General features: G+C 39.9%; 2 protein-coding genes across 4 annotated transcripts in view; one reads left to right on the top strand and one right to left on the bottom strand.

Moving 5' to 3' along the window:
- Positions 1–22,594, bottom strand: part of LOC133553098 (exostosin-1) — a 368,373-nt gene that overhangs the window by 180,975 nt on the left and 164,804 nt on the right. The gene's annotated exons all lie outside the window — the stretch shown is intronic.
- Positions 568–4,207, top strand: LOC133553099 (dicentracin-like). The gene is made up of 4 exons (XM_061900943.1): positions 568–697; positions 782–921; positions 1,189–1,225; positions 3,984–4,207. The coding sequence occupies exons 2-4, from the start codon at positions 783–785 to the stop codon at positions 4,030–4,032; spliced, it is 225 nt and encodes a 74-aa protein (XP_061756927.1). The 5' UTR covers positions 568–697; position 782; the 3' UTR covers positions 4,033–4,207.

The following is a 22,594-nucleotide window of genomic DNA, read 5'->3' as shown; positions in this document are numbered from 1 at the left end:
CGTCCATAAAGTCAGGACAACATTTGTTGCGTGAGAGGCTTCAAAAGCAAATGTCTAGCTGAGATAAGCTCCAGCACCCACGGAACAAGCGGTAGAAAATGGATGGATGGATGTCCATAAGTATGCAACACAAGCAGGTCGTGAGACAAACTTCATTTTGCTCAATAAAACATGGCTCTTACATGTTCTGTACACTAAGATTGACCAGCAAACACTGTTATAAACATAGTCTAACATCACCAGGATTTGGTATCGATGATCAGTTTCTACTCAAATTGTGAGGGACATATGCAACAGCAGAACTACTTTTGTTAAAATTGCAAGTTTCCAAAATAGCTTAGTTTCTAATGTAAAAAGCAGAGGTAGGTATCTTTAAAGGTGTTCGTTTCTGTGCTGATATACAGTAATAGACTGAAGGGGTTGCTTAGCCTTTGTGGCGGTCAGCAAGTCATTCTGCTAACACTTTGTTCATGGCGGGCGTCACCATCAATGTGTCAATGTTTGATAATCTCTCTCGTTCTCACTTGATGGTGCAAGATTTTACGCGGTCAAAGAAAGAAGAAAAAAAAAAAAAGTTCTGCTAAGAGCGCCCGCCTATTTAAATGAAGTGGACTGACGCGGCAGAAAAACATCACATGAGCTGTTTACTTCTATAAGTGACTTCATTTGATATTGGATTTCACCGGTCCATAGGAAGGTAATATCATTTTATTCATGAATTAGTATTGTTAATACATGACATGCACTGAAGAACACTGCTGAGAAAGTATTTCCTTTCCAGGATGAAGTATGTCACGCTCTTCCTCGTGCTGTCGCTGGTGGTGATGATGGCTGAGCCTGGCGAGTGTTTTTTTAAACACATAAAGAATTTGTGGAGAGGCGCCAAGGCAGTGTTCCAAGGAGCTAAGGCGGGATGGAGAGGTAAACACACCTTTTCCTTTAATCAATTCCTTTCCACTGACTTGTGACTCCATTGACTGATGTTTGGTAAGCAAATATACTGGCAACAGTTTCTGCAAATTACAAACCCTGTTTCCATATGAGTTGGGAAATTGTGTTAGATGTAAATATGAATGCAAAACTACAATCAAAACTACGCATGTTTCAAGACGCCGTCTCATTCGACGGTGCATGTGTAGCAAATGTTGTTGGCTGTGGACTGACACGAAAATATGTTCTTTTGTTTAGCTCACAGAGCACAGAGGTACCAGCAAAATGGACAATGGTAAGGAAGTGACTTTTCACAATTTTATCTTCCATTTTCTGATAAACTAAAGGTGATAAGCGTATAATCTATGTCACAAACCTTAATATCAGAATGACTACAGCAATGTTCTAATATGAATTATTCCACAATATTATGTCAATCTAGAGCAGGGGTGTCAAACTCATTTTACCTCAGGGGCCGCGTGGAGGAAAAAATATTCCCACGTGGGCCAGACGGGTGAAATCATGGCATAATGACTTAAAAATACAACTGACAACATAACATTGTTTTCTTTGTTTTACTTCGGAACCAAAATACAACAAGCCCATCCATCCATCCATCCATTTCTACCGCTTATTCCCTTCGGGGTCGCGGGGGGTGCTGGAGCCTGTCTCAGCTACAATCGGGCGGAAGGCGGTGTACACCCTGGACAAGTCGCCCCCTCATCACAGGGCAATACAACAAGCACATTCTGACAATGTACAAATAATCCTCTTGACACAACATTTCAAGTTGGTTGAAAATTCTGATGAAAAACAATTGGTGCAGTTTCAAAAACACCATTAAGGACACAATGAAATTAGACTTAATCTTAGTGTTTCTGCAAACCAATTAAACTTTAAGTCACAGCCAATCTATGATTGAACAAAAACAAAATGAAGCATGAATAAAAACTAGGGCTGGGCAACGATTAAAAATTTTAATCGAATTTAATCGCACTATTTCTCCGATTAATCGCGATTAACTGCATTGTATACGCAAAGCCCAATAATGAATTCAAAAGTAGTGTGTAGTGCACCTTTATTGGAATATTCTCCCACATGAACAAAAGCGCCAAAAAATTTGTTGTGCAAACACAATTTAAATCAGTCCTTGTTAAACAGTAGCAGTTAAATAGCATATTTTATGAAAATCAACTCAAAAAATGTAAATACAAACATTTAAGCTTATTGCCACTGCCAGGGTATTTAAGTTATCCTGTTTGTTATGGAAAATAAATATAATCTACATACAAATCTCTGAGCCTCAGGCAATTTCTGAGGTAACAGCAGAAAAAAATTTTTTTATCAGGGATCTTATGTTTAAAAAACCTATATTATAGGTAGTGGGCTGTTTTAGGGAATTTTTGATCAAATTATCCGTAGTAACAATATTAATAATGTTGTGTTTATTCTGCGTAGTGCACTTAAAATAATTATGACCATATCTAGGAATTGATATGATGGGAATTTTCTGATTGTTTGCTTGGTGCTTTGATAAACTGAACGCATATACATGGTACTATTTGTGATGTTATGAGCCAGGGAAAAAAAGAACTACCTTACCCAGCATGCAACAGGAGTGACGAGCATGCGCGGTAGCCCGGTATAGGTTGTGTCGCCATGACGGCATCTTGTATGTTGTGATATTTACGCTCTGAAAGTAAACGTTAAGAACTCAGCCAACACTCCTCGTCTGCATTATTCATAAATAGACAGACTACACATATACTCCGCTGCTTCACAAGCCGCTGGATGTAGCCGGCAAAGTATTCCCATGCTAGCTAGCTGGTCTAGCAAGCACGCGTCATTCAGTCCAAAACGGCCCGATCCATCCACATTCAGAATTGTCTGGCGGTCGTAAGTGATCCCGGAGTGACCACGCTGTAAACCAGCCATGAAATTTGCAGAATTGTCCGGTATTTTTGCCAAATGTTCCATCTTTACCAAGAGCCCCTCGACGCCGAAGTACATCCGGGAGATGCCATCTTGTTAAGAAAAGGCGTTAACAAAATAAAAGCTTGTAAACAACATACGCAAATGTGCGATAAAATAATTGTCGGCGTTAATAGATTGATGAGTTAACGCGTAATTAACGCATTAATTTGCCCACCCCTAATAAAAACACTTCTTTTTGTCAAGTACCTCTTTTTTCATTTTCATTGTTGACTTTCTTCAAATTTGAAACGAACACAATCATTTTCACAGAACGATATAAAGGTGCAGTATCTAATCCAGCCTTTTAAGTGAGGTTACCAATTGTTTATTTTATTCCTGTTTGTTTTACATTGGGTCGAAGGGGAGGAGTCACCTCTTGTACCTCTTGCTTGGTATACTTGCTCGCCCCCGTATAAACTATTTGCTTACCTAACAGAATCACTATTGTGACATCCAGTGGAAACAGCAGTTTTTCATTTAAAAATGCAGCTCAATTTTACACATAGCAAACTCATCTCGCTGGCTAGATTGAACCTGTTAGCGGGCCTGTTACAGCCCGCATGTTTGACATTCCTGATCTAGAGGCAACAAAAATGCTTCATCCTTGCTTGGGTAAGACGCTCATTATTAGGACAAGCAACAGCCAATCAGGTATTAATATAAACGTACTGGAAGAGGAGCTTGACAAACAATAAAATGAAGAGAGATGACAATAAACACAACACTGGTTCGAACAAAAAGACAACACAACATAAAATGTTGACTACTAATACTATGGGGGATAAAAAACAATAACTTAGTGTTACAATAACACAAAGAGTTGTAAGGAATGCTGGGAAGCTGCAATCACTCCCAGGGCCTTGACAGTATAAAAAATGTCATTGGAAAAAGTTGAAACTCTGAATGTTATCTCGGGGAAGCTTTCATACAAATAACAGAAGAAAATACAACATCAATGTAATGCAGATAACGAGTAATCCCATTGTTGAGAGGAATGGGAGACTTCTGTAAGACTTTAGTTTTTGTGTGCAATCTTGTCATGTCTGAGATTCAAAGCACTCTCCTTTTCCTCCTACCAGGAATGAAGACCAACCACCGCCATACCTGCCCATTTTTGTTGAGGACTGATCACGCGTGGACCCTGTTGTCCACTGTCCCCATACTAACATCAGCAAACAAATAAGTTGTCGTCAAGTTTCAGACATTTGACATCCTTTTTTAAATCTTTTGTTTTATTTTATAAATGGCTCCATACTCTTTACTAATTACTATCCTGCTCAATAAAGCAAATATAAAAAGAGAAGCTGCAAGATTTTAATCATGAAGTACAATGTTTGTTCGTCTCAGGCCGTTTGCAACATTTACGTGTATGCCTATGGAGGGCACTAACTTTCCAAAGTGTTTTAAGCATTATACCCCCAACACCCCCTTCCTTTCGGGTTTAAGGAGGTAATGATGTACACTACGTATATAAGTAACACAGGCCTTAATTTGAGTGTTTTTAGCTAATGATAGCTATTTGGCTAATACTACCCGTCAACAACAATGTGCACATGGACACATTTAAACGGATTAAAAGCCTAACTGGAATAAAAATGCTTCTTGTAAACATACCATTTGGAATATTTTGACCCGATCATGTCATGATCCGTTGCCCGGATCATGTAAAGTTTAGTTTTGTTCTGTTAGTTTGACTACCTCAATTCTGTTTTCAGGACCCCCTGGTTTATGTTTAGGTCTCCATGGGTGCTGATTAGTTTCACCTGCCTCTGATAAGTGTCCGGGATGCTCACCTGCTGCCGGGCACTACTCAGAGAGCTACTTATTCCCGTTTCTCGCCACAATCAGTCTGGCTTCCTTATTTGCAGTATTCAAAAGGTGTGTTGGTTAATTCCTGTTTCTATGTTTCTTGATTCCTGTGTTAATTGTTTGCCTTAGTTTCCCGTGCGATCGACACGTGTCTCTTTTGTTTGTTTTCTGTGTTTTTGCATGATTTCTGACAAATACATCATTTCCTACCTGCACTCTTAGTCCGGCGTTGCCTGTCTGCATCCTGGGACAACAACCATGCATAAGCACGCGACCCAATCATGACAGATTACACATGTTTGGATCCAAATATCATTCCATACGAGACGGGTGGTTTATTCACTGGGATTGTAGCGTATGAAAACACATCTTCCGAAATTCGGGTTAGAATGATCCTTGCTTACGTAAATTTCAAGGTCTACCCTTAACCAAAATTGGGTCCATCTGGTTCCATGTGTACCCTGTCAGAGTTACGGTAAATTTAGAACCTCCTAAAAGAGTCCCTGGAATCCACTTTGAGAACCACTGTAAAACAGTTTTCAATCAAACAGTACAATGTCTACATGTTGAATAAAAGGCCTTCTGGGCAGTGCCAGTGACAGCTCCCCCTTTTGCACCCTCTGAAAATGAGAGTGCAGATTGAGGGCACATAAAAGACACAAGGCCAAGAGAGATCAGAAGAGATTGAGGACAGTAAGGACGGATCTGTAGAAGAGATACACATTGAGAACTCAGAGACAGAGGATGAGACAGAAGAGCCAGCTGAAAAAAACAGTGGAAATGATTTTCAAATTTCCATTTTCTGCTTCATTAAGACTAGCAATGTGAGACCACAGTGCAGGGAGAGCTGCTGGAGGTGATGACATAAGTCTTAAGGTATAAAGTGACATCAGAACAAGCCATATCAATGTTAAAAAAGGCCAAATGACACAAAAGTCTCACTTTTGTCATGTTCTGAAACCTGACAACCCTGATAATTAGTGATTGCGAAAAATAGAGATATCTTAAAAGTATATATGTTCTTTTAAAGCACTAATTCTAACCTAGCCAATGGTGTTGTTATATTGCTTGGTTTAAAAAACATGTAAATATGAGCAACAGTGCCTTTTACATAAACATGCCATACTGCAAGCATTTAATAACAAAAATAAAAACACCAACAATTGTCAATGGATAGATCAGTGGTCACTAGGGGTGTGGGAAAAAAATTGATTCAAATACGAATCGAGTCGAATGCGTTGTGCGATTAAGATTAAAAAATCGATATAAAAAAAAAATGTTAATCAATCCAACAAACCACTACACAGCAATAAATAAATAATGATAAATGGGTTGTACTTGTATAGCGCTTTTCTACCTTCAAGGTACTCAAAACGCTTTGACACTACTTCCACATTTACCCATTCACACACACAATCACACACTGATGGAGGGAGCTGCCATGCAAGGCGCCAACCAGCACCCATCAGGAGCAAGGGTGAAGTGTCTTGCTCATGACACAACGGACATGACGAGGTTGGTTCTAGGTGGGATTTGAACCAGTGATACCATAATAATGCAATCCAATTCCAAAACCAAACCTGACCCAGCAACACTCAGAACTGCAATAAAGACACAAACACGACACATTGACATTATCATTAGACATTTATAAGAAATTAAAAAAAAGAACAATCGTGTCACAGTGGCTTACACTTGCATCGCATCTCATAAGCTTGACAACACACTGTGTCCAATATTTTCACAAAGATAAAATAAGTCATATTTTTGGTTCGTTTAATAGTTAAAATAAATTTACATTATTGTAATCAGTTACTAAAATATTGTCCTTTACAATTATAAAAGCTTTTTTTTTTATTTAAATCTACTACTCTGCTAGCATGTCAGCAGACTGGGGTAGATCCTGCTGAAATCCTATGTATTGAATGAATACAGAATCGTTTTGAATCGGAAAAATATAGTTTTTGAATAGAGAATTGAATCGAATCGAATCGAAAAAAATCGATATATTATCGAAACGTGACCCCAAGAATCGATATTGAATCGAATCGTGGGATACCCAAAGATTCGCAGCCCTAGTGGTCACCAATCCTTTCAAGCCCTAGAACCCTGGTCTCAGCAAAAAAAAAAAGATCAAGATTTACCCCTGTGTCGAATATGTTATTATTATTATTAAACATTTTATTTATTTGTTTGTTTCAAAGACAAAGCTCTGTGGTTTTATTATTGGCTGATATCAACATTTTTTTTTTTTGTCATTGTACTTCTTGCTGTTTTCCCAATTTTTGCAGTTTTTTTTTTTGGGCCCCTGTGCCACACTTTGAGCAGCCCTGCTGTAGAAGCTAACTGTTTAGGGCCACTACAGTCCTAGTACTGTAGTATATTTGTTGATCCATCCATCCATTTACTACCACTTATTCCCTTTGGGGTCGCGGGGGTCGCCATCTAATGGCAGTATTTGTTGATCCTTCGATCACGTATGGGATGAGAGTCGGCCTACATGAGCACCGGAAGTAGTACGATCAGATGTTCACCTGATGGGTTTTTCCTTTGTGTAAAAAGGGGATAAACGGGGAAGTCCTTCTTCAGCTGCCGTCTTGTTTTGTCATTAATTACTTACTTTGCACATGTCAATGTTTACTTTTGTTTATAAATCATCACAAAAATCATACTTTGGTGCAATGTTCACAGACTGTAGAATATGGCTGGTTAGCTTCCTGTTGCAGTCGAGCGACGATGACGTTGGGTTCCGTGACGGACGGATGGGCTTCAGCCTGGCGACTCTTCTTACCTGCGTGTTGTCTTCTGTCTTCACATCTTAGGGTCACAATTACCGCTATCAAGAAACTTCATAACATTTATGTTCAACTTCAAAGGTTATATATTTATATAATGGTTGAAAAAAGGACCCTTTGATAAATTCCTAGTAAAGTTCATAAATCCATTCATCCTTTTTCTATAGCTCTTATCGTAGCATAAAGTTTATGTCAAACATGAAAAAATAATAATGTTTGACCTTGCTTCTTCGGAAGTGTGAATCATGGGAACGAGAACCAAATTGTGGAATCGGAATCACAACCAGAGTCATCCAAATTCAAACGATGCCACACCTTAATCACAAGGCAGATGCACTTCCTGTCCCTCACTCAATTTGTACCATGTAGAACTCAGCTTATTTCAGCAAGACAATGCCAAGTCACATGTTACAACAGCGTGGCTTCATAGTTAATTAGTGCGGGTACTAGACTGGCCTGTCTGTAGTCCAGACCTGTCTCCCATTGAAAACGTTTGGCACAATATGAAGCCGAAAATATGACAACGGAGACACCGGACTGTTGAACAACTTAAGCTGTACATCAAGCAAGAATGGGAAATAATTCCATCTGAAAATCTTCAAAAATTGGTCTCCTCAGCTCCCAAATGTTTACTGAGTGTCGTTGAAAGGAAAGGCCATGTAACGCAGTGGTAAAAATGCCTTTTTGCCAACTTTTTTGCACTGTGTTGCTGCCATTTAATTCTAAGTTGATGATTATTTGCAAAAAAAACATTAAATATCTTGTCTATTTAATTGAACAAAAGTTGAAAAGGATTTGCAAATTATTGCATTCTTTTTTTTTTAATTACGATTTACACAACATGCCAACTTCGCTGGTTTTGAGCTTTGTAAAAAAAAATCAGAGGTGAGGATGTTGAAATCTAAATTAAGAAACACACATTAACACCAGAGAGAAAACACGTGCATGTGTGTGTGTGTGTGTGTGTGTGTGTGTGTGTGTGTGTGTGTGTGTGTGCAAAAGTGTCAACTGCATAGCTTCCAGCCCAGGAGCGGTGTCAAGATATGGATAACAGATATCTCTCTCTCACTCTCCGTCGCCAAAAGACAACCTGTCAGCTGACGTGGTTCCTAACCAGACAAACCTTACCACCCCTGACATCCGCCTATTGCTACACCAAACAAAGTAAAAAAAACACGAGCAAGGGTGAAGTAGAGTTTGCTTTGGGGCGGATGTAAGCTCGGCTGCAAACGTATCGATTGGAAAAGAGATGAAGTCGGATGCTGCTGGGACGGTGGGGTGGTGTATTTTCGGGGGTTGGTTTAATGTAAGGGTCACTCGTGTCATTGGCAGTGGTTGTTTACCAAGCAGCATTGCCGACTGACTGAGACGAGTAGTAAATAATGGACGAGCCAAGACACACAGATCAGCATCAAGGTTAAAGATGCGCGGGAAAGCGGAGATCCCTTTATCGACACCAAAGTCGGCGGTGTGCACCCTGAGGGTGTCAAAGTTCAGTCGATATCATTTTAGCCGCATTGAGGAGTCAGATGACTCCCATCAAATCACTTCCTCAGTTTACATAAGCACTGGGTGTGATATTAATTATAATCATCACGCTTTGACGAGCGATGAGAATGAACTTTTATTAAAATCCAATTCTGTAGACCACAACACTGCGAGACATGTCAAAACATACAAACACTTGGACCATGAGTGTTTATAATCTTTATTAAAATACTTAAGGATGTGGGAGAGGCTCTTTGATGTTCATCTTTAGTTTATTAAACGCAGATTAAAGTCGACAAATTCATGCTATTGCACTTTCAACATCTTTGTGCTAGCAGAATAGTTTCATTCTAAACCTGTAAATATGACAATTATATTGTGTACTATAACTGCACATTTTGCACCTTAATATATCGTTTTTTTCTGTTTCTTTCAGAAAACACCAAGAGAAAAATGTTAATTTAAAATATTTGTATGCACGTACAACACTTAAGACATTCAATATATCAGTACGTGGAATTAAATTATGAAATGGATTAAGCAAAGAAATGAAACAATGTAACAGTATGATCCACTTCAAGAAACTCTTCAAACTTAAAGTGTTTACAAAGTAAAAAGAAGAAGAACCATTTTCAAGATAATCTTACTCATCTCACCATATGAAATATATTACTTCACCAAATATTATTTATTTATTTTTATTCTTATTACCTACGGAGTGTATTCTGAATAAATTGAGAACAGGAAGTAAACAAACATTTTAGCAACTGCTATGTAAAGGAAAAAGGGTAGGATTAAATAAACTCTGCTTCTTCCTACTCCTTTTCGAACATGTTGAATAGAGAAACTGGAAATTGTGATGTATCATGTTGTATGCATGCGTGTTCGAAATAAACTCAAACTCAACTCAACTCAACTCAACACAGTTGATGACAATATGGATCACACCCTTCAAAATAATAGATCAATTGAACAATTATTAATTTTCCTAAATCTTTGAAACAAAGATAAAACAATGTAAGGAAACATCACTGCAAAACATGTTCATCCATTTTCTTTAGCACTTTTAGCATCATGGGTGAGCTGGAGACTGTGGGTAAGAGACAGAGAACACCATGAACTGGTCGCCAGCCAGTCATAGCCCGCATTCTACATCAACAAACATTCAAACTCACATTCACACTTACTGACAATTTAGAGGCTTTGATTATTAGTCTCCATTACACATTTTGGGGGTGTAGCATTAAGCCAAAGTCTCCAATGAAAAATCCATTCAAATGAGACTAGAATATGCAGATCTCTTTGCGTTCCAAATTCAATTAATGGAATTGGCCAATAAAAATGAAATGCACTATGAAACGCGGAAAGTCACGGAAATTGACGTAATGTGACTGAAATGTTGTCATAGTGGGAACAATTTTCTGTGGAAGTTGTGTTTTCGGGGACTGTACACTGCAAAAACTTGTGCTACTATTGCTAATGCCTACCACCAACGACGTCTTAAACATAGTCATTGGTAGGTTAATGATACCCTGAAAGCTTCTAATACTATGGTTTGAACATCAGTATTGAAAAAATAACCGATGCATTATTTGCCTTTCTGTCTCGCCTCTGGTGAGGGCGGTCACATTTTTTTCTCCTCTCGTCTTTACCTTGCTTGCTCTCTTTTGTCTTGTCTTGTCTAAACTTTTTTGAAGCCTCTTTCTTTGCGCTGTCCTCCAAATCCAAACATCAGACATGGAATTGATTAGCTGGACTCTCGACTCTATTGATAAAATCTTTTCGACGAGGAAAAGAGGTTCTGGGAAGCCTGGCTGCCCTGATGGAACCATTGCTGCAGGGTACGTGAGATATTCCTGGGACAAATGGAGAATCAGGTGCCTCTCAGTCCTTTCCATCGAGGACGTGGAAGACATCTACCTATTTGGAAACATGATCGCAGGGCACCTGCTAGTTGGGCTGGGCATTGCTCTGGTGTATCGTAAAATTTGTAAGACAATGGCAGCTAGTCAAGGAGCCCAAAGGCTGTTCGTCGCAATGCACCGATTGGGTCAGGCTGTGGGATCACAGTCTGGGGCGATTTCTGAACTGAATCGCAAGATGGATCACATCATGGAGAAGCTTGAAAAGGAAAGATTGGATATGAGTGCAACCAGCATGAACGAATAGAACAGGCAAGCCATTGTAATGCTTGCTCGAGAAAAACAAAAATCCTTATCTAGGATTTGACTCCCCTGAATGGCCTTGAGGACAAGAATAGGCTGTTCTGTAATCATCCCCTGAGGAATCTCAAAGATGGACGCTTTTGACCTCTCTCCCTTCTTAACGACACCCGGAAGTCAAACTTTGCTTGCATTGCATGCAGAACGACCCTGGGCTCATGAACACTACTTCACTTCACCCAAAGACTATGGGCATATACACAAACACACTACCCACCCCCATCCAACGCCTTCACCACTGCTTAATTCCCCTTCGGGTTGATGGACGGCTTAACAGCGCTTTATAGCAACAGGCCGGCCTCCAGGGCCCCAACCCAACCCGTTGCGATTTGTTGTGATTATATATAATATATTTATGTGTGCTATGGCAAATGAGTTTTTTTCCCTTTCCCAATATCACCTTTTTCCCACCTTTTTTAAGGAGCGCCGTAAAAATGGCTGATCCGTTGGCGGTCCCGTCTTGTCTCCCTGTAGTTAATGTCTGCTCTTAGTGGGACTGTGCCGAAAATGTAATTTTCAGTTCTTATGTGTCTTGTGCATGTTAAAGAATTGACAATAAAATAATCTTGAATCTTGAATCTTGAATCATTTTCCTTTATTTGAAAGTATGCACATTTAAAGTATTTATTGGTACATTGTAGGCCTGCAATAATTAATGAAATAGAAAAAAAGCTAGGCTATTAATTCTGGTGTGTCGATCAGTTGTTTAAAAATGTAAAAATAAATACAATTTGGACTGTACACAGTGTCCAAAACATCATTGGAGTGGTGGTTTATTTTAATGCAAACATTTTAAAAGTGCAAGCACAAAAACTACTCAGTGGCCTAGTGGTTAGAGTGTCCGCCTTGAGATCTGTAGGTTGTGAGTTCAAACCCCGGCAGAGTCATACCAACGACTTTAAAATGGGACCCATTACCTCCCTCCTTGGCACTCAGCATCAAGGGGGTTGGAATTGGGGATTAAATCACCAAAAATGATTCCCGGGTGCGGCACCGCTGCTGCACACTGCTCCCCTCACTTCCCAGGGGGTGAACAAGGGGATGGGTCAAATGCAAAGGACAAATTTCACCACAGCCAGTGTGTGTGTGACAATCATTGGTACTTTAACTTTAACTTGACTTTAACTTGACTTAACTTCAAAACTTAACTTAAAAAAAGTTAATGTCAAATATTTTCCCTAAAATATGCATTGTGGCTATAAAGTGTTTTTGTATCTGATTACTTGATTAATCGAAACAAATTGATAGATTCCTCAAATACTAAAATAACCGATAGCCACAGCTCTACACGTAGCTATGTTATCGTGATTTTATTTGATGATTGTTTTTATTACTTTTAGAAGAATATATGCATTTTATTATCAAAAGAATGGCCGATGGTGAGGTACATTATTTTTAATCGTTAGTATATATTGTGTGTATTATTTGTGTATTGAATTTTTATGGGCTGCTAATACACCCTTTTCATCTATCTATCTATCCATCCATCTATCTATCTATCTATCTATCTATCTATCTATCTATCTATCTATCTATCTATCTATCTATACATCTATCTATCTATCTATCTATCTATCCATCTATCTATCCATATATCTATACATCTATCCATCTATACATCTATCTATCAATACATCTATCTATACATCCATATATTCCTAAAATAAGTGTATGTGATTGGCAACACTAAATGGTCCCTAGTGTGTGAATGTGAGTGTGAATGTTTTCTGTCTATCTGTGTTGGCCCTGCGATGAAGTGGCGATTTGTCCAGGATATACTCCGCCTTCCGCCCGATTGTAGCTGAGATATGCTCCAGTGCCCCCGCAACCCAAAAAGGAATAAGCGGAAGAAAATGGATGGATGGATAAATGTGTGTGGTAAAAAAAAAAAAAAAAAAGATGGATAGATAGATAGATAGATGGATAGATAGATAGATTGATGGATAGATAGATAGATGGATGGATGGATGGATGGATGGATGGATGGATAGATAGATAGATAGATAGATAGATAGATAGATAGATAGATAGATAGATAGATAGATAGATAGATAGATAGATAGATAGATGGATGGATGGATAGATAGATAGATAGATAGATAGATAGATAGATAGATAGATAGATAGATAGATAGATAGATAGATAGACAGACAGACAGACAGACAGACAGATAGATAGATAGATAGATAGATAGATAGATAGATAGATAGATAGATAGATAGATAGATAGATAGATAGATAGATAGATAGATAGATAGATAGATAGATAGATAGATAGATAGATAGATAGTACTTTATTGATTCACTTTATTGATTCCTTTAGGAAAGTTCCTTCAGGAAAATTAAAATGGATGGTAAAAAAAAAAAAACGTAATTTAAAAAAATGGAAAATGGAAAAAACGGAATTTGAAGAAAAAAATGTAATGGAATTTCTAAAAAAAAAGAATGAATTTCATAGGGTCTTAAATATGCAAATCACACATTTGTTATGTAATGGGTTATACTAGTATAAAGCTTTTCTACCTTCAGGGCACTCAAAGCGCTTTGACACTATTTCCACATTCACCCATTCACACACACATTCGCACACTGATGGCGGGAGCTGCCATGCGAGCCGCTAACCACGACCTATCAGGAGCAAGTGTGAAGTGTCTTGCTCAAGGACACAATGGATGTGACTAGGGTGGTAGAAGCCAGGGACCGAAGCCTCTCTCCCAATCGCGCCACGCCGGTTAATAAAATGTATGCAAAACAAAGCCGTTCAGAGTGCTAACTTGAGGCCAGCAAACTTTAGTGCGATGCTGTGATAACGTGTAGTACGTATGACACTTACAAGCGGCACTTACCAACTTTTAATCATGAAAGTGCACACACTGATAGCCCATCACAACAGACTTTAATGGCAGGGTTGTCAAATCGAAATCACAAATACTCGGACGGGCCGACGAGAGCGGAACAATACAATGGCGCTAATGAATCACTTCAGAGCGGAAAAGAGGCGGAACCATCTTTCAACTTCCTCTCTGGATTTAGTTTTTTCAACAGTCGCTCTCCCGAGCCGCAATTATCCCGTCTGACTACTGAAAGGAAGCAGAAACGTTCGCGAGCGCTAATGTGCATGGCGACAATGCTTTTCTTTGTTATGTGTGAAAGCTGATTGGACAGACCTCTTTATCCGTTACTTTGTGTTTGTATCCAACTGAATGCATGCAAAGACAAGAGTGAAGGACGGGCGAGGGAATGAAAGCCTCTCGACACGAGCACAATACTAGCTATGATGATAGTGCACAGCATTGATCGACAATGACAGAGAGGTAGTCAATAATGAACAACACACAGTGTGATGCAGCTACACCTTGCTAGCTGCATTTTTTACCACATGTCCTGATGATTATACACAATTCATATTTATGTTCAGAACCGCTTCTGTCCGCAAGACCGGCGTCACAGTTAACGGAGCCCGGTGGTTTGCAAGTGGCCAATATTAGTTAAGTATTTATTTACCGATGCAACTGGCGGCGTCCCGTGAATAATTAATCTTCCTCGCTCGGAGGAGTCTGTTGGCAGGAGAAGGGAAATCAATGCAACTATGACGGGCCGCAGACTCCCAAAACCTGAGCCTCACCAACCTACAACGTCGGCCCGTGTAAAGCGATCGGGTCTGCTGATTGGAGCGAAACAGAGTCCGTCGAGGGCACAAAGGCCACGGGGGGGATGTCGTCTCCCGGTTCCTGCTCTGTCAAACAGCGAGAAAAGATGTTAACTCTGTACGGCACTCGAACCTGAACCATCCGTCGCCCCACAGAGCACAGTGAACATAACATCTGTCAACATCCCTCCGCTACAGCTTCACTTGTCGCGGCTTTGAAACTGTAAGCATCTGGCATGACTCTGGTTTCTTGACAGGTACAGGCAATATACTGAAGCTGATTCATCCACATTCGCCTTTAAATGTCATTTCTTGTGAGTGTTATGCAAAACTCTACAAAACAACGCATTCTCAGACTGTCAAACGCATAACAAAGCAGCTGGGGGAGCCATTTCAACCAAGCTGTTACAAACATTCAAGCCAATCACATGTTTAAAAAGGAGTCATTCCAAAGAAAAGGCATAAAAAGAGGACAAAAGACTTGATAACAAATCATTTAGGTACATTAACAGCAACACCGGTTTAGCATTTCGGACAAATCTGTGTTTGATTCTCCTCCGTTGTTTTATTTCATTGTCGACTTTGCGCATGAATATTACAACAATAGTCCTCCCCAACATATTTAGCTCAACCAAGGAAAAGACATTTTGCGTAGAGGCATTTTTCTCCAAACAAATCAAGCATTGAAGTGCAAGCCAATTTTTGGAGAGAGTTTCGGTGCCGTCGGAAAAAAAGTAAATGTTAGGCTAATTGAAGACTGAATTGTCCATTGGTGTAAATGTGAGTGTGAATGGGTTTTAGCCAGGGTCCTCTTCAGTGGACACGTGTGTTTTGCACAATAAAGCAATGTGGGACTTTGACAAAAGAAATACACAAAAAGCCAAAATTTACTGCGGAGGATGTGCCGGCTTGTCCAGGTTGTACTAGACTACATCCTCTTTTCCCGGATATGTCCTCCTTTGCGGGGCTGTCCGGACGGGGTTTCTTCTTGCATTTTGAGTCAGGGTTGCGTGTATTTTCAATGTACATCTGGGATTTAGAAGGGGTTAAAAACAAAACAAATTGTGAAGGTGTGCACATGCAGCAACATTTGTGAGGGAGGGGCAGAGACAGAGTGACAAGGAAGTGGATTGATTGACATTCTTGCCAACCCTCCCGATTTTCCCGGGAGACTCCAAAATGTCAGTGGCCCTCCCGAAAATCTCCCACAGCAACCATTCTCCCGAATTTCTCCCGATTTCCACCCAGACAACAATTTTGGGGGTGTGCCTTAAAAGGCATTGCCTTTGCGTGCCGGCCCAGTCACATAATACATATGGCTTTTCACACACGCAAGTGAATGCCACGCATACTTGGTCAACAGCCATAAAGGTCTCACTGAGGGTGGCCGTATAACACTGTTACAAATATGCGCCACTCTGTGAACCCACACCAAACAAGAATGACAAACACATTTCGGGAGAACATCTGCACCGTAACACAACATAAACACAACAGAACATATACCCAGAACCCCTTGCAGCACTAAGTCTTCCGGGACGCTACAATATACACCCCCGATATCACCCTACCCTCCCACTTCAACCCCGCCCCCCCCAACCACGCCCACCTCAACCTCTCCCACCATATCTCCCGAATTCGGAGGTCTCAAGGTTGGCAAGTATGTTGATTGATTGATTGATTGAAACTTTTATCAATAGATTAGTCAATCAAACTGTCATTGCTCAAAACATAATATTGAATCAAGATCAATGTTATTATGAATTATTGACCCATCCAAGGTTCCGATTACTTCACATCAATATTCCACTTTAAAAATATTTTTGGTGGAAGATTTTGCATTTTTTGTGTGTTTTCCATAAAAAAAAACATAGTTTTCTTTGACAAAAAAGGGCGGAAAACAAACAAAAAAACCCCATAAAAAAACACTAAAACATTTTGAAATGAGGAATACATTTGAAGTTCATGTAGACTCCAGAGATTTATGCGTTAAATATAAAATGTATGTATGCCCTGGCACACCATTATCATCATTTCATGACCCAAGCAAAACACTTGATACACTTTTATACTGAAATAAATAGACCTCCAACTTATTAAATATAAACATAGAAAAAACTAACAGCAACGGTAAAGTTTAGATCCATGAAGGAAAGAAGAAAGTGAATGAATGTTTATAACTGAATACATTTACATATGCGTACAAATGTTTCTTCTTTTTTTATTATTTCTTTTAATGAATGAAGTAACATTTCTGACAACCTTTTTCAAAAACACAAAATACAATGTGAGATATAACATGATAGTGTAGAACACAATATATAATGTGAGGTATAACAGGATAATGCATATGTTTATCATTTGTTTTCAAAACGCTTACAAAAAAGTGGGACCCCCAAAATTTACTATGGGACCCCATTTTTATGACTGGATGGGATCTAAGGGACCCCTTTTCGAAAATTCCTAGCACCAACACTCCTTTTAACAGAGGAGAAACAATGCTTTATTTAAATGAATATATTTTTATAAAGCAAGTTCAAGTATCATTGGCAAATTTTCACCTCGGCACGCATATATGTGTCCTCTTTTTGGGATTTCAGAATATGGTCAGCCTAGGTTATACCCCGGCCAAAGTCAGTCGGAATAGGCTCCAGCTTGCCTGTAACCCTAATGAGGGCAACCGTTGTAGAAAATAAGTGTACATTAGGTGATGAGATGCAATGCTACATGAAAATACTGTACATGATAAATACTAAGCAATTCCTCCTGTAGCAATTATGATAGAAAAATAAAGAGGTGTTTTTATTACCCCCAACTCCATTTGAAAGCTTGGCATCCTTCTCGATTTCTTCCCCAAGAGCGTGTGTCTGCTCTTGTTGAGCATCCATCACTCAGCCTCCCTTCCGCCTCTTGTAAATCCTCTCCAGCCCAATGGAGACAAACGGCCAGCAAAATAATTGAGCACTAACACGAGCGGCGGCAGGATGGATTAAGACTGATGACGATACCTTCCTTTCCGGGATGCCTTTTCACCTTCCCTCTTTGTGTGAAAGCAGCTGACGGCTATATTTAAGATGACCTTTTTTTTTTTTTTTTTTACTTTAAATTACAAAAAAAAAAAAAAAAAAATTTGAACAGTTTTGCACTATAGGAATAAAACATAAGTCTTAAGTGGTTGTGTCCGCTGGACACCAGAGAAACAAGAGATGGTTCCCATCCAAGGTTGAAGGATGGGAACCTATGTCATTGCTGCTGATAACAACATGAAGACATCTAAAAACTGGGGGCTGTAAAGATCTCATGCATGGTAAAATGGTATCTGTTAGAGATGTCCGATAGTATAGGACTGCCGATATTATCAGCCGATAAATTATCGGTATCCGTTTCAAAAAGTAAAATGTATGACTTTTTAAAACGCCGCTGTACGGAGTGGTAGACGGACGTAGGGAGAAGTACAGAGCGCCAATAAACCCTAAAATTTGGAAAAAGCTGCTGACGCTGTGTTTGGGAGAGGAGCAGCTGGAAGGAGATTTCATAGAATCATAAAACTACTGTATTTTTTGTGGTAGATTCTATTGCATTGTGTTTATACATTATTCCTTATCCATTTTTTTTCATTTTTAATAGGCATGTAACATTTTAAAATTGTGTGCTTTCACCAAGTAAATTTATTTAAGCTAAATTCACTCGGCGACTCTGTTTACCAGGTTTTTCGAGGTATAATCTGGTTCATAGAAACCATTACATTTGTATTCCCAGGTATTGAGAAATTGGATTGTTTGTTAGTGGGAATCAAGATCACACATGTTTTGTGTAGCTTTATTAACCACTGGGATTGAAAAGGAAAAATATATATAAAACAAATAAGTCTAACGGTAATGATGATAACGCGAGACATGCTATCTTGCAACTTTTTAACGTCATTAAATGTCACACAAGCGTAAAAAGAAGTGCACTACTATAAAACAAAAACAATAATCAACCTTCTGTGTGAACTGTGACGAAAATGTGGTTCAACTTTAGAAGTTCCACTGCAATCGGGGGACGGCGTGGCGCAGTGGAAGAGTGGTCGTGTGCAACCCGAGGGTCCCTGGTTCAATCCCCACCTAGTACCAACCTCATCACGTCCGTTGTGTCCTGAGTAAGACAGTTCACCCTTGCTCCTGATGGGTGCTGGTTAGCGCCTTGCATGGCAGCTCCCTCCATCAGTGTGTGAATATGTGTGTGAATGGGTCAATGTGGAAGTAGTGTCAAAGCGCTTTGAGTACCTTGAAGGTAGAAAAGTGCTATACAAGTACAACCCATTTATCATTTATTTATTTATCGCTTCATGTACAACTTCTGCTGCAAGTTTAACATGTAATAACCATCGGTATTCCTCTTTATTTTTAATGTACAACAAAATAAAAATGATAAATTAACCGTTTGCGCGTGTATCAATGATTGTTTGCGTTAATCTGATGGGAACATCAACTTCCTGCTGGGGCCATGGCTCCTGTTTGTACTCCAAGTCATTTGATCTTTGGACAGTACTTTGAACCATGGCCGGCTCTACGCAGGGGCGAGAGGGGGCAGAGCCCCCTTAAATAAATGTCTTGCCCCCTCAAATCAAAATTTGAGAAAGCAAATTTTAATAAACTCACAAAATTACAACATTAAAAGTTGACAAAATTATCTGCACTAGCGGAAAAATCCGCCGAAAAAGAGACACACACGATATAGTAGTGTCGGTTTCCCTCTCATCCCTCTCTCCGCTGTGCGTGTATTCACCATTCCACATTCCACAGGCTGCGCAGCAGACACACACCTGCACACACCCCTCAGCCCTCAGTAAACATCCAATCACTGTTGCAGTATGAAAGTAAAAGAAAAGGAAAAGTTGTCTACATTTATCATATACTTGTTAGGATGGGTGTATTTGTGTAGTCTTATCTGTCATAAACACGTTTATCGTCGCGGACTTTCGGTGCTACGGAGTTCCTTTTTTTTTTTTTTTTTTTTTTTACAACTTGACGAAAGCATTGACAGCGGAGGCTCTGAGCAGCAGTGGTTTGGAAGGCAGAGAGACTCCACTGTCCCTGTAACAAGCTACAAGTCATTTATGATGCTGTTAATGACGGTAAAAATAAAACATAAGGTATATATCCTGCTTAGCAGTCCTCCTCTGCTGTCCTCTGTTCAGAGCGGAGTCCCTAGCAAAGGCCCGTTTTACTTAGCAACGGTCTGGCAATCGACTGCTGGAATTCTTTTTCTGTTGTTTTTCTTGTAATTCTACATAGTCAACCTTTAATGTTTCAATCTACATTTTGCAATAAACAAATTATAAGTTTCATTTGATATGACCAAGACACCTAAAAATAAAAACACTGCCGTTTTCATCAATTTACAAGCAAGTGGGCAACACACATACATTGGAGTGAATGAATTTTGTGCCCAGATGAGTGCCCATGTTCTGTTTTATAAATTAGTTTGAGATTCTTTTTTATCATTATTCATCAGACTACCTTTCAGTTTTGTAAATATTGACTGTAGTGTGTGAAGTCCTACTTTGGGTCAAAATGTATTTGAGTTAGGCCATCCAGTTAGGATAAATGTTATGTTGTTGGTTGATAAAATCTGGATGAAGGATGTTTTATTTTATTTTATTCATTTATTTTTATTTTTATTTTTCAGTTTCCCGGCCCCTGAGGGATTGCCACCTTATTGTGGTCAGGGGGTTTGCGGTCCTCAGTGACTGTAAGAGCTATACCAGCAGGAGCTTAGTTTTCAGGTGGCACACCCAAGTTGGACAGGTCTAAAGGTAGAGGCCTGACAAAGTGCAATCCACTACTCCAGGTTGGGGTTGGACACATAGCTAAAGACCCATTTCAATGAAGAAAGCATCGTTATTATAAGCACAGAAAAAAAAGTGCTGGAGCATGATGTGTACACATGATGCCCCCTTCACATTTCTGACTGCCCCCTCATAAAAGCATGCCTAGAACCGCCCCTGCTTTGAACACTGGTGGATGAGATGATAATATTTTATTTTAAGACGCCTTACTAGTGGAAAAAAAATTCTGCAGCAGGTAAAATGATAATCCAAAAAAATGATCGGATAAATATGGTAGTAGTCCCCGTAAGTGTAAACACACATAGATTCATAAACATACACTGCATAAAGTACAACACCATTATTAGAATCCCGGTGGCGACAGTGTGTCTGAAGTCTATATTTGTCAGAAAAGATGTGTGTCTTTAAAGGACATCGCTAATGTCCTTTAGCGATGCAGAGTCACATGGGTCGCAGCAGTCTGGGAGGGCAGAGCCATCAATCAACACCTAATCACAGAGGGCACGCCGTCAATGACCAAACACAAATAAACAGGACGGCCGGCGTCACGCGGCAAATACGCTCCAATACCAAAAGGAACAACGGCCGCGCATTTGCTTGTCTGATTTGTAACAATCAAAACATTAACAGACGCCACAACTGGGGACGGCAATCAGGAGCTGAGAACCCCCGAAAACACGACGGGGGGGACAGAAATAGCAGGACAGCCAGAAAATGGAAACATTAACTCAAGCTAGCCTGTGGGGAAGTGTAACCTTCAGCAAGTGTGCTTTAACACTGATCATTAGTGTGGAGCTACTATCTATCTTCAATACATTGTTTATTGTTTATTGTTTGTGGTGTATACGAAAATAATCATCAATGTTGCATAGCCTCGAAGTTAACGAGGCTTACCTCTCGATTCCTCTCAAAATCTTCCTGGGGAAGTACAACATCTCCACGGCGGTGAGTTTGTCCACCGTCCGCCTGGTCGCTCTGACGCCCGATGGCAAGGGTCTCTCCCTGGCCACCGACCCCAGCGGTCAAGTCAACTTTGTGGACATGGTGGGCAACATGCAAGGGGACTCCGGAAGAGGATAATACATAGAAATGTTGATTGGCACCCCAAGACAACAGTTGAACATCCTGGTGGACACGGGCAGTAGTAACTTTGCAGTGGCTGCAGCTTCACACCCTTTTATTACTCACTTCTTCAACACTGCACTCTCTTTTTACTCACTGCTTTGTAAGCAGTGAGTAAAAAAAAACATAAAAATCAATACATCCATCCATCCATTTTCTACCGCTTGTCGCGTTCGGGATCGCGGGGGGTGCTGGAGCCTATCTCAGTTGCATTCGGACGGAAGGCGGGGTACACCCTGGACAAGTCACCACCTCATCACAGGGTCAAAACAGATAGACAGACAACATTCACACTCACATTCACACACTAGGGCCAATTTAGTGTTGCCAATCAACCTATCCCCAGGTGCATGTTTTTGGCGGTGGGAGGAAGCCGGAATAATTCATAACTACGAATAAACGTTCTTGTGTCTCGTGATTATTTTTTGTTGTTTTGTCAATGTCAGAAAACAGGGCCGCTGAACATTACTGTAACAACCTAAGAAGTATTTGTCAGGCTTGTCCCTGACAGTTTAGGTCTATGTCTTAGTTTTTCCTCTGCATTTGTCTTTAGTTCCTGTCAGCACTCTTATTTTGGTTCTGTTTCCTGTTTGTCTCCCTGAGTGCTGTGTAACCCTCAGCTGTGGCTGATTAGCACCTGGCCACACCTGGGATCAATCAGCCAGCCACCATTTAAGACCTGTTTTCTCCTCCAGTCAGGGCTGGATTATTGTCGTGTCAATGTCATTTTGTACTTGTCATTCCTACTGGTCGTGTGATTGCAGCGTAGCG

The sequence above is a fragment of the Nerophis ophidion genome, linkage group LG05, assembly GCF_033978795.1.
Source record: "Nerophis ophidion isolate RoL-2023_Sa linkage group LG05, RoL_Noph_v1.0, whole genome shotgun sequence".
NCBI lineage: Eukaryota > Metazoa > Chordata > Actinopteri > Syngnathiformes > Syngnathidae > Nerophis > Nerophis ophidion.
This window is presented reverse-complemented; position numbering and strand designations above follow the sequence as displayed.

Coding starts and splice junctions, on each gene's coding strand:
- LOC133553099 (XM_061900943.1), top strand. CDS start 783: ATGAAGTATGTCACGCTCTTCCTCGTGCTGTCGCTGGTGGTGATGATG. Junction 922..1,188: donor AGCTAAGGCGGGATGGAGAG/GTAAACACACCT, acceptor TCTTTTGTTTAG/CTCACAGAGCACAGAGGTAC. Junction 1,226..3,983: donor TACCAGCAAAATGGACAATG/GTAAGGAAGTGA, acceptor TCCTCCTACCAG/GAATGAAGACCAACCACCGC.